Genomic DNA, 13,090 nt, shown 5'->3' with positions numbered 1-13,090 from the left:
GGCCGAGCGGTTCTAGGCGCTACAGTTTGGAACCGCGCGACCGCTGCTGTCGCGGGTTCGAATCCTGCCTCGGGCATGGATGGGTGTGATGTCCTTAGGTTAGTTAGGTTTAAGTAGTTCTAAGTTCTAGGGGACTGATGACCATAGATGTTAAGTCCCATAGTGCTCAGAGCCATTTTTTCAGAAATTCTCTATGGCCTCGTTTATTACGCTATCCCAGAAGCCATTAGTCCGTTAAATAATAGACGTCTCATCGAATGCAATTCGCTGTCCGTTTTCCAGAGCATACAGCTGACTTTTCGGGATAGCGCAGACGGTAACATCTTTCATGTTCTATGCGGCGCTGTTCAACAGTGCGAACAGTCTGGCCGACATAGAACTGCCCACATCCACACGGTTTCGTGTAAATTCCTGGCGTTCTGAGGCCTACATCGTCTTTCACAGATTTCATTAGTTGCCAGATCGCCTGAAGATTGTGTCTATTTTATGCCTCTTCAGGAGCCGACTAATCTTCCCTGTTGTCGAACCACAAAATGGTAAGAATGAAACCTGCTTGGTGTCTTCTTCAGAGGTCTTCTTCCTTGGATGACACTGCTTGTGAGATCTGTTTGTTGTTGTAACCGTTTTCCTTAAAAACTTTGCGTAAGTGACTCAATTCCTGCGGGAAGTTTTCAGTGTCTGAGACGGTTTCAGCTCGTTGTACTGAGATCCTCAGAACTTCTGGGATAGCGTGATGAACGAGGCCATAGAGATTAGAATTTCTGACAACACCTTCAATAGAGACGGTGGATTGCAGCTGACTACACCGTGGGATCCGGTGTTGAGGGAGTTGAAGCGGGCCCGGCGGTCGCGCGGCCAAAACATTACCATATATGGTGCGGGACCGAGCACCAGTGACGTCACGAGCGACGACGCGGCTATGTAAGCACAGCAGTGACAACCACACCACATTCACCCACTTGGCAAAAAAATGGCTCTGAGCACTATGGGACTCAACTGCTGAGGTCATAAGTCCCCTAGAACTTAGAACTACTTTAAACCTAACTAACCTAAGGACAACACACACATCCATGCCCGAGGCAGGATTCGAACCTGCGACCGTAGCGGTCGCGCGGTTCCAGACTGTAGCGCCAGAACCGCTCGGCCACCAGCAGCCGGCACACCCACTTGACAATGGCAGAGTAGATCTCTGCCGAAAGCTCGTGGGCAGTAAACCACTTGACGCGGCTTGAAATCCGAGGATGTTTTACTAACGGATATCGCCGCGAATGCATGCATTCGTACATGCTGTATATTTGGCTGAAACAATTATCATTTATTCTTCAGTCCCAGTTGCACATTATTAAAGACATTACATGTTTAGATCTCTCTGGATGATCAACTACTTAGTTGCACCAGAAACCCGTCTAGTCAGTGGCAGAACTTCATAACATAGTACTGATGTGATCTCTGTAGGTCTCGCACAAACAATTCTCATGTATTCTCCAGCCTCAGTTGTATCTTTCTGAATAGGAGACACGTTTCGGTCTATCTGAATCATCTGCAGAATTATGTAATTGCATCAAAAACAAGTCCTGTCTGTGTTAGAACCTATTATCATAGTAATGATCTGAGTTTCTGGTACGAATTTCTGGCACATACAGAGCACTGATATGAGGTTCTGACATAGACACTATTGGTTTTTCACGAAAGTGTATAGTTCTGAAGATGATCCAGATAGATCGAAATATGTCATATATTTAAAACTGTGCAACTGAGACTGAAGAATAGGTAAGAACTGTTTTAAATATCAATACAATTGCTGCTTTGTCGTGACGAATATGTCGACTATAGTGAAAAAGTCCTGGCTCAATTTTCACAAAGACGGTGAACAGAACCACTTGGGTAGCTATGTAAGATAGCATCTCCCGACCATAAAGCGTTTAAAGAAACAGTATAAAATTAGAATCACGAGTTGTGGCAGTGTTTGAAACCAGGACACCAGAACGGTTCTAGTCACGCGTCCAGCGTTCAAGCTAACGCTGTAGTGTTGTAAGAGAGGTGAAACAGTCGTACGACAGCATTTATCTAAGCAGTGTGGTATTACGACATTCAAGACTGGAATGCCAAAGAGTATTAAGGCAAATTTAAAAGGGAGCCGCGATAGTTCTCTTCAGAAAACGGGGCGTCAGCTATTCCGCAGGAAAACATTGAATGAGGCGGCATCGACCTTGTTAATGTTCGCGGAGCCGACTGAGTGACTAGGCGGCGGGGGAGGGGCATGGTCAGCTGCCAGTGGGAGAGGAAGGGTGGGGGAGGGGGAGAGGGGGAGGCAACCTTATATAAGGCACCGGCCGCCGCCGGCCGCGACACTGCACGTCGTTCGGCGCCGCAACGGGACCATGAAGGTGAGTGGACACGCTAAAGTGCCGCGCCGCACTCTGCGGGGGAGTTGCCGCCAGTCGGGTATCGGGAACGGCCTTTCGCACCGGGAGGTCACACAGTCAGCACTAGCTTTCACTTGCTCCGCCAGCGTGAACGTGCCTCGCAGACGTTCGTCAGCGTCTAGCTCAGAACACGGAGCGTGCGGTTTAGATGTGCATTTCAGATGTGTTCTCACCCTTAACTTCCCTAAGCACGTTCGCTGCTTTCTCGACGTCCCGCATTATCATTCTACGCTGCCCGTGAGCTGAACTGGCTGCCCTACGACGTGTATACGAGCGCAGCAAAGGATAACCTCAGACGAGGGAGAAGCGTCTTGTTTCCTCTGCCAAGGGCCTTGGAGCACGTCGCAAGTGCAAAATTTTTCGTTCCCGGAGACTTCAATGCTTCAGCAGAACAGCAACTTTACTTAAGTTCATTGTCTATACTTGGGGTCGTTAGCTGCGTGCAGTGAGTTATCTGTTTAAGAGGATCGCGTTTTTATCTTAGTACGTCAATTACAATCGGCCGTATTAAACATGTCTACAAAGACTAAATGGTTCAAATGGCTCTGAGCACTATGGGACTTAACATCTGAGGTCATCAGTCCCCTAGAACTTAGAACTACTAAAACCTAACTAACCTAAGGATATCAAACGCAGCCATGGCCGAGGCAGGATTCGAACCTGCGACCGTAGCGGTAACACGATTCCAGACTGAAGCGCCTAGAACCGCTCGGTCAGACCGGCCGTCTACAAAGACTAGATTAGCTGTAATATTCCATGTGCATTTCACACGTATCGAGACCCTTAACTTTTCCAAGCACGCTCGCTAGTTCTCGAAGTACCGCATTATCATTCCACGCTGTCCGTGGGCTGGTTACCAATTGGCGGGTTTACGACGTGTCCAGGCGCAGCGGTAGATTATCTGAAAGGAGGGGAGAGCGAGGCGTCTGTTTCCGCAGCCAGTGTGCGCTGGATCACGCCACGAGCGGAAAATTCCTCAGCCCCGGAGGCTTGAACGACTGAGTAGAAGAGCTGCATTGCCCATTAAGCACGGCGTTTCCAGCTGAAGTCGTTAACTGCGTAACAGAGCTGGTAAACATATGACGGAAAGTCAGTTAGGCACATTGAAAGTTATCTATATTAATGGATCGCTTTTTGATCTCAGTACACTCCCGCCGGAGGTTCGAGTCCTCACTCGGGCATGGGTGTGTGTGTTCTTCTTAGCGTAAGTTAGTTTAAGTACTGCGTAAGTCTAGGGACCGATGAACTCAACAGTCTGGTCCCATAGGAATTCACACTTTTTTGATCTCAGCACGCCAATTACAATCGGTACCCAAATTAAAGTAAACTAACGGTCGTGTGATTAGGACCGGCCAGTAACCTCCGTTAGCAAATATCCGATGCCCCCTGTGCATAACGTGGAGCATATTGCCATAGGAAACAGCAGGAGTATCAATATGTAGCGTGAAAAAACGAAAAACGAAAAAAAAAATTTACACCGCAATCGATGAAATAAAATACGGTCAATCAATGAAATAAAAAAATAAAATAAAATAAAGAACATTACAACTTTAGAGAAATATACGCTAATATTTTTAAATTGTTTATTGTCCAACAGAATCACATACAATTTCAAAAGAATTCGGTCATCACCAGCCATCGTCAGATCATACGAATATTCAGTAGATCACTTGAAAGCACATTGAGAAAACCGCGTGGGAAAGGCGGTTATTCCAATGTGCTTGCAAATGATCTACTGCTACGTGTTATGATCTGAAAATATGTGATGACGACCAAAATCGGTAATTTACTTGAGACATATTCTATGATTGTGCCGGACAATAAACCAATATAAAAAGATTTTTAAAATCGCAGAGGTTTACGAATTATCGTTCTTGCCGGTATTAATTACGCTCCAAACTATAATTAAAGGAATAGCAGATGGAAAAGATTGTAATTACAGACCTAAATACGAGTACATAAGGCAAGGCCTTGATGATACGGGATGCGATAGGTGTGTTGAAAAAGAGAAAACAGTCGACAAGCTACAGTAATGGAGCGCTGCATTAAATCTACTTTAGTACTGATGACCAAGAAAACAACGTCAGCTGTAAATGAGTATGTCATTACGCATGTAACCGTCATTTTACAATAGTGTAATTTTCAAAAGATGAAGCCACACGCTAACTGTAAGATTATGTTTCAGGTGCGTGCTGATTCGGTACAGTGCACTTCTATGCTATTTATGCTTCTAAAATCTATATGACATATTACCTATAATCTACTTGCTGTGCCAGCTGCGTAAATGAGACGTTGTTTCTCAGCATGCATCCGACATCATGAATACCTGATATATTCCAAAACGCCGCTCATAAAAACGAGATTTACCGCTTCTCGCCCCTCGAGTTATATTGGTGATAGAAAGGTAGAGACAGGTGCTTCGGATAGGCCTGGGGCAAAGGACGATTTGTATACCCAACAGAAGGATCATGTTCCTGTAACTATCCTATAATATAGAGTAAAAGTATGAATATTACAAACATCCCCCTGCATATGCAAACGGTGCAAATCGGTTGCTTCTTTTTGGATTTAATGTCGTTTATGATGGTCTTGATGGAACTTATGGATGCACCGTTGGTTCATGGGTGGTTCATCGGAAAACCCGGCAAAATGTCTTTTTTCTTTCTATTTTTCGCCGTCACCACCGGACCAAAACCCAGCCGAGTGTTCCAAGACAGCTTTTTTGCAGTATATTGCTGAGATCCAAATATCGAACAACCTTGAAAATATTCTTGTTATATTTATCTCTTTCCAGAATACAGAGATTCATAGGTACACGACTTCCACATGTAAAATCCGTTACGAGATGAAATCAAAATATTAAATAACCTTGTAAAACAATAAACAGGCAGCCAAGTTCGCAGGAATACTTTTTATTCCATGATACCGGTTTCGGCGAAACTAAAGCCGCCATCATCGGATCTTAGGACACATACAGGTTACAACATCAAGGTAAATAATAGTGATATTAATAGTTGCTTATAAATGTAATATCACAATTGTTTGCCTTGATGTTGTAACCTGTATGTGTCCTAAGATCCGATGATGGCGGATTTATTTTCGCCGAAACCGGTAATCATGGAATAAAAAGAATTCCTACGATCTTGCCTTCCAGTGTATTGTGTTCAAAAATGGTTCAAATGGCGCTGAGCACTATAGGACTTAACTTCTGAGGTCATCAGTCCCATAGAACGTAGAACTACTTAAACATAACTAACCTAAGGACATCACACACATCCATGCCCGAGGCAGGATTCGAACCTGCGACCATAGCGGTCGCGTGGCTCCAGACTGTAGCACCTAGAACCGCTCGGCCACGCCGGCCTGCCCAGTTTATTGTGTTACAAGCATCTAGATCGCTCCCACATGAGCACAATGTGCTCCCTACAAAACATATTAAATGATCACAGAAAATTGCTCAAAATTTGACGGTACATTGTCTAGGCATTTATCTAGAAGAGCCATCTCCCTGTTTTCAAAAATGTTTTATGGTACCAGAACCCGAATCGGCAATGTACAGCAAATGGGTGTTATTTTTACGATGTATTCTTAATATGCCGATCTCAAACAAGCTTGAAACTTTTATAGATATACACTACTGGCCATTAAAATTACTACACCACGAAGATGACGTGCTACAGACGCGAAATTTAACCGACAGGAAGAAGATGCTGTGACATGCAAATGATTAGCTTTTCAGAGCATTCACACAAGGTTGGCGCCGGTGGCGACACCTACAACGTGCTGACACGAGGAAAGTTTCCAACCGATTTCTCATACACAAACAGCAGTTGACCGACGTTGCCTGGTGAAACGTTGTTGTGGTGCCTCGTGTAAGGAGGAGAAATGCGTACCATCACGTTTCCGACTTTGATAAAGGTCGGATTGTAGCCTATCGCAATTGCGGTTTATTGTATCGCGACATTGCTGCTCGCGTTGGTCGAGATCCAATGACTGTTAGCAGAATATGGAATCGGTGTGTTCAGGAGGGTAATACGGAACGCCGGGGTGCATCCCAACGTCCTCGTATCATTACCAGTCGAGATGACAGGCATCTTATCCGCATGGCTGTAACGGATCGTGCAGCCACGTCTCGATCTCTGAGTCAACAGATGGGGACGTTGGCAAGACAACAACCGTCTGCACGAACAGTTCGACGACGTTTGCAGCGGCAGGGACTATCAGCTCGGAGACCATGGCTGCGGTTACCCTTGACGCTGCATCACAGACAGGAGCGCCTGCGATGGTGTACTCATCGACTGACCTGGGTGCACGAATGGCGAAACGTCATTTTTTCGGATGAATCCAGATTCTGTTTGCAGCATCATGATGGTCACATCCGTGTTTGGCGACATCGCGGTGAACGCACGCTGGAAGCGTGTATTCGTCATCGCCATACTGGCGTATCACCCGGCGTGATTGTATGGAGTGCCATTGGTTACACGTCTCGGTCACCTCTTCTTCGCTTTGACGGCACTTTGAACAGTGGACGTTACATTTCAGATGTGTTACGACCCTTGGCTCTACCCTTCATTCGATCCCTGCGAAACCCTTTATTTCAGCAGGATAATGCACGACCGCATGTTGCAGGTCCTGTACGGGTCTTTCTGGATACAGAAAATGTTCGACTGCTGCCCTGGCCAGCACATTCTCCAGATCTCTCACCAACTGAAAACGTCTGGTCAATGGTGGCCGAGCAACCGGCTCGTCACAATACGCCAGTCACTACTCTTGATGAACTGTGGTATTGTGTTGAAGCTGCATGGCCAGCTGTACCTGTACACGCCATCCAAGCTCTGTTTGACTCAATGCTCAGACGTATCAAGGCCGTTATTACGGCCAGAGGTGGTTGTTCTGGGTCTGATTTCTCAGGCTTTATGCACCCAAATTGCGTGAAAATGTAATTACATGTCAGTTCTAGTATAATATATTTGTCCAATAAATACCCGTTTATCATCTGCATTTCGTGTTGGTGTAGTAATTTTAATGGCCAGTAGTGTATTTATTCGTTTTCGAGAAAGAGGTCCAAAGTTATTCTGCATGCAGTCGTAAAATACAAGCTTGAGGCGAAAACGTAGTTTATGGAGCAACTTGGCGCAGAGAAATATGATGTATAGTGCCTCCGATATCATTTGGAAACCCCTTGTTGTTGTACTGAAGTACATATTAAATTTTTTTGCACGCAAAATGCGGTCGGAGGCCTAAAAGTAGTTTTGCGTTATTTCAGTTTCTCACAAGTAAACTACCTAAATTTTATTGACCACTACATTTGTTTTATTGCTGGTGCAGGGAAAAGAACGAAGCCAGTGAAGAAATACCGCCGTCAGAGCACAGAAAAAATGAGTAAGTCCCCGTTTTTTTTTTTTAAAGACTGCAAGTGGAGTGCCAGCTGCCTCATTCATGGTTGTGTTATAGAGAGAGCAATGGAGACAATGGCCGAGTGGCAGTGTGAGAGAGGGAGAGGGCAGTGGTAGATAGTTTACAGGGACAGGACAGTGCTAGGATAGGAGCGAAGGTGATATCGCCAGGGGGGGGGGGGAGAGACAAAGAGAGAAACAAAGTGGAAGGGGGCGAGAGCTAGTGATAATGAGAACAGAGTATATAGCAATGACAACGACAAAAAGAGAGAAGTGACAGTGAGAAGAGACAGCAGCAGTAGTGTGGAGGAAACGAGATATTAGTAGTAACAGAGAACAAGAGGGAGGTGGTGACACGGAGACTGTAGAAGTAGGACAGAACGAAGGGCACTGTGGCTGTGATTCAGGAGGCAATGACAGAGAGACGCAAAGAGATAGTGAATGTGAGGGAGTTAATGAGTATCAGCGACTTACAGCGATGGAGTAGTGGGAGTGAGTGAGTTACAGATAGGGAAGCGTTTGGGAGTTTGAGGTGAGTCGCTTGTTAAAGAAAACCGAATATGTGTGCATGCCAAAATTATTGGCAAAATTTTTAAAAGGTACTGATGAAGGTAGAATGAGAGAGCTGGTGCCCTACTTTTCAGTCAGTGTCTTTTAAATAAACAGGTCCGCAGCTCGTGGTCGTGCGGTAGCGTTCTCGCTTCCCACGCCCGGGTTTCCGGGTTCGATTCCCGGCGGGGTCAGGGATTTTCTCTGCCTCGGGCATGGATGTGTGTGATGTCCTTAGGTTAGTTAGGTTTGAGTAGTTCTAAGTTCTAGGGGACTGATGACCATAGATGTTAAGTCCCATTGTGCTCAGAGCCATTTTTTTAAATAAACAGGAACATATTCGCGTTTTTTGTGCTCCAATAGGAACATTTTTTAGCTGGTGACTACATTATCGTGAAAAATTTTATATTAAAGCGCAATATTCTTCCTGCGTAATATTGAATTTTAGTTAACGAACTTGAAGCTAACTTATGATGAGAGTTGTTATAAATGCTATTGCTCTTTACTTTAGTTGTTATCACACAAAGGTTGTGGCTTATATAAATAGTAGTTTTTTATGTTCGAGCCCGTACATATTGAATTTGGCATTTCTCGATACTAAGTACTCGGTAGTAACTATACGTGTACTTTATGGATAATAATTCAGTTTCACAACGTTGTCTTGATTTTTAATTATTAATGTTTGAGTCATCACTGTCTACCGCTTGTAGGATTTCCATTTGAGGGGCGGGTGGGGATGACTGGACCGTTGCAACACACATTTGAGATATTGCAGTAAGTCACTTAACATCTGCGCTGGAATGGTTCGTTCGAACGTCGCAACGGATGTGTTCTATCTCTAACGAAACTCATGAGTAAGTGCAGTTCTTTTTATTTCGTTGGGTGCTCTTAATGTTTGCAAGGTTTAGACCGGTTGAGTGACTGGTAAACCAATAAACAATCTTCGTTTGCTCTCGCTCTCTGTACAAGTTCGAGTCCTTTTTTTTTTTTAGCTCTGACATCATTTTCTCTTCCTACTTCTGTCCGCCGGCCCCTTTCACCCATTTCTTCGCACCCTCTCCTGCCGCCCACTACTGCCCAACTGCCCATTCGCAGCCAGATTGGATGGGCTGATGGACCTCTGTCAGCGGTCATACTGAGCGTAAACAAAGAAGAGCAGAACGAGTCCTCACAGATTTGTTTGACCCACGGGATGACGCCAGGGAAATCGTGAAAAATCTGAAATAGCAGGCGCTTGAAGCTAGACATCAATTACGTCGCAAATGCCACCTAACAAAGTTACAAGAACCAGTATCAAGTGACTAACATAGGAAGACAGTAGCGAATTGTAAGTAGACCAGCAGGAGATATAATCTCTGATAGGTGCAGGAACCGACAGTTCGCTTTGATCGTAAATAAATGGAACGTATTGCGCATAAATAGACGAAGAGATCGAGCACTGTATGATTACACTAATCACCACAAATCACTGGAAACAGTAACTGCTGTAAGGAGTTGTTATGATTCTCGTCGTCAGTTGTTATGATGACAGGTGGCCAATGCTAAATAGAAACAAACATTGCAGGTTTGGCAGCTGGCTGCATAGTCTGTATCTGCAACGACTGAAATAATTAGTGGTCGTTGGTAAAAAATAATATATACTGTACTTGTCTTACAGGCTTCTTCATATGCTGCATACATATAATTTCAAACATATCTAAAGAGGCATTACTTATGCCGTACTTGACTAAGCGCATTGTTAGAGGTTGCTTCCTATCAGCTGAAGGCTATGCTACATTCCTAGTTGACGTCCCGAGCAAGAGTCGCGACTCGCGGGTCCAGCGATATCTCTTACGGACCGCGGTCGATTGAACGTTCATACCACAGGAGTAATCATTAGGTGCGACCTAAAGGGCAATGCCCGCATAAAGCAGTTAGCAGGAAAAGCACCGTGATTCTTGGAAGAATGAAGGGAAATGTGAGTCACACGGGAATTAAGCGACTTAGAGAACAACTTAGAGAACAGTTGTTCGACTGAGTCATGAGTGATGTTTCTCAGTCTGAGACGGTTACCTGGCTGGGTTAATAGAGACGAGATACAAGAGCGTCGCGTTTCGCCACAAGATCGTTTAGTCGGTGCGAGATTGTTTTGGAGATATTCGACAGACTACGGCAGCAGACGCTGCAAGAGAGGCGTGGTGCGTCACAGAGCGGTTTACCACTGTCATTCCGAGAGGGTGCGTTCCTGGAAGACTCTGGAAACAAATTACTTCCACTCACATACGTACGTCTCGCCAAATGACCACAATCAGAAGATCCGAGAAATTGGAGCTAATACAGAGCTTCACGAATGGAATAGAAAAGGTAAAACAGGTAGTGTGGCACCGGAAGTGTGCTCCGCCACGCACCGTAAGGTGGCCTGCACAATGTAGATGTAGTTGTTACAACCTGCTGCATAATTTTTCTACAATCAGTATTAAGTGGAGAATTTAGAGACATTGTTCAATCCCGACGTATCGGTGACAGTATTCAGCTGATTACAACGCGCAGAGGCGTTCAAACAGCCGCTATTCCACAGTTCTATACGCGATTGGAACGGGGAGAACTCGTCATAGGTAGAGTTGCACTCTATCAAAGCGCGGTTCGGTAGTTTTAGTACAGTACATGAATGACGTAGTAAATTGTTCAATTACCGGTAGTAGTTGGCAGCATTGGTCGTGAAAGGAAAACGACCGTATGCCAGAAAAAGTGGGAGCCGACAGCTTCTCTTTGCTTTTTGTTCGCTTGTTTCTTTGGTTTTCCCATAACTAGAACCGAACATGGTTCAGCGTTAGACCATGGTGTATTTTACATCACTAAAAAATATAATCTGCAGTCTCATGTAACCAAGACAACCACTTTTGATGCAAATACAGTTAACATGTGCAAACATTTAAAATCTATGTAATTATTGTTATTTTGTACTGAACGGAATGTTCTTCATCATGATGAAAGGCGAGAGTTTCTTATTATTGCATCTAAGTCCGACAGTGTTGAATAACAGTAACATGTTTTATATAAACTTGATGAAATACTGAAGCGGAGTTCGACACGTTTTTGTTTAGCGTTCCTTTTTTTTTTTTTTTTTTTAATTTTACCTTTCTGTGGAGGAAATTGCGTTTTCTAGCGCTATATGATAAATCTGTATGTTTTTCTTAAAATTAATTTTTACTATAACATCCATCTGCTTCACGTTACAAAGTTACAATTTTCGAACAGAACCTGAGTTAAGGACTGACAGTTTCAATTATGCCGCTTGTTTTTAAGTAACAGCAAGAGTATACCTATGTAGAACAAAAATGTTCCGTAGATTCGTGGTCCTTTATGCATTCTCATTTCTAGACGGTTCACCGCTTCTGTCTTCCAGAGGAATGTAGTAAGACACTGATCGCATATGTGAACAAAGCAATCGATATAAGATAACGCAACACACAGGTAACGCGATTGTAGTCATAACTGGCCAAGAACAGAGGGACAACTACCCTAGTCTACGCTGACTAGCCTTCGGTAGTTTTACGACTCTCCTCGTACGAAATTCAGTGGGAAGTACCCTCCGCCACGCACTTCACAGTAGTTCGCAAAGTATGTATGTAGATACAGATGTTGCAGCATCCTTTCTAGGGGAAGATGTCAGGGGCAAAGCGGGAATGGTGATGGAAATGAGCGTATGACATTGTTGGCCGGCAGGCCCCATCCGGGGAAGTTCGTGGTAACAAAAGTGCTGTTTGTACTGCGATGTCACGCTGCTGCTGTTACTCGGGACCAGTGAGATATACGGGCACTGTGGCGCCCGACACCGCACGTGAGCCTGCAGGTCTTAAACGAACTGCAGCGACCGTCTCCAGCTGTGAGTGATTTACTGCTTCAAACCAGTTTAATACTTCGCAGCTGCGCGTTTACATACACTCGCGCTATAGAAAACATATGACACCGTTAAGGACTTTCTTGAGTACCTTTTCTTTGACATACTAGTTTCCCGCCTGGCCCCGGACGTAGCCAAGCGTTCGCGATGCATATTGGGCAACACAACTAAGTAGTGTGACGTCACAAATTTGTTGCCAGAAGGGGGGGGGGGGAGGGGGGGGCGTATTTACTGTGGGCCCCGGCCGCTACCGCTGAGTCTGCTACATAAAAGTCTATCCAACGACAAACGCCGGATGAGCAATTTCACGGCCGAGTCTGTTTATCCTATCAGTTGCCGTTGCCTTGAACGGAAACACATGCGATAGCTTCAAGCTACAGTAGTCAATTACGACTGCCGGGAGGCTGGCAGATGGATGCGAGGCGTCAGCAGTTACCGCTAGCCGCCGCCTAGCAGCCCGAGTCGCCAGTACCGGCAGGAAGGACAAACTGTCTTTCATTGTTCAGTATCGCACTCAACGTTTGGTACCTGAGAGGATACATCAGCTCTGCTAATAGCAAGCTTGAACTTGCCTTCTATACGTCTACATATGTTGACTAGAATACTCTCTTTCAACTTCTGAAGGTGGCAGGGGTAAAATACAGGGAGCGAAAGGCTATTTACAATTTGTACAGAAACCAGATGGCAGTTATAAGAGTCGAGGAGCATCAAAGGGAAGCAGTGGTTGGGAAGGGAGTGAGACAGGGTTGTAGCCTCTCCCCGATGTTATTCAATCTGTATATTGAGCAAGCAGTAAAGGAAACAAAAGAAAAATTCGGAGTAGGTATTAAAATTCATGG

The 13,090-nt window shown here is 44.8% G+C and overlaps 1 protein-coding gene across 1 annotated transcript in view; it reads left to right on the top strand.

Annotated features, from left to right (window-relative positions):
* The first annotated feature begins 2,356 nt into the window (after positions 1-2,356).
* Positions 2,357-13,090, top strand: part of LOC126262527 (uncharacterized) — a 50,974-nt gene continuing 40,240 nt past the window's right edge. The window contains exon 1 of the mRNA XM_049959200.1: positions 2,357-2,387. Within this exon, the coding sequence (XP_049815157.1) occupies positions 2,382-2,387 (6 nt within the window). The 5' untranslated portion in view covers positions 2,357-2,381. The remainder of the gene's footprint in view (positions 2,388-13,090) is intronic.

Source organism: Schistocerca nitens, chromosome 6 (genome assembly GCF_023898315.1).
Source record: "Schistocerca nitens isolate TAMUIC-IGC-003100 chromosome 6, iqSchNite1.1, whole genome shotgun sequence".
Lineage (NCBI taxonomy): Eukaryota > Metazoa > Arthropoda > Insecta > Orthoptera > Acrididae > Schistocerca > Schistocerca nitens.
The sequence above is the reverse complement of the archived record's forward strand: the minus strand, read 5'-3'. Positions and strand labels throughout refer to the sequence as shown.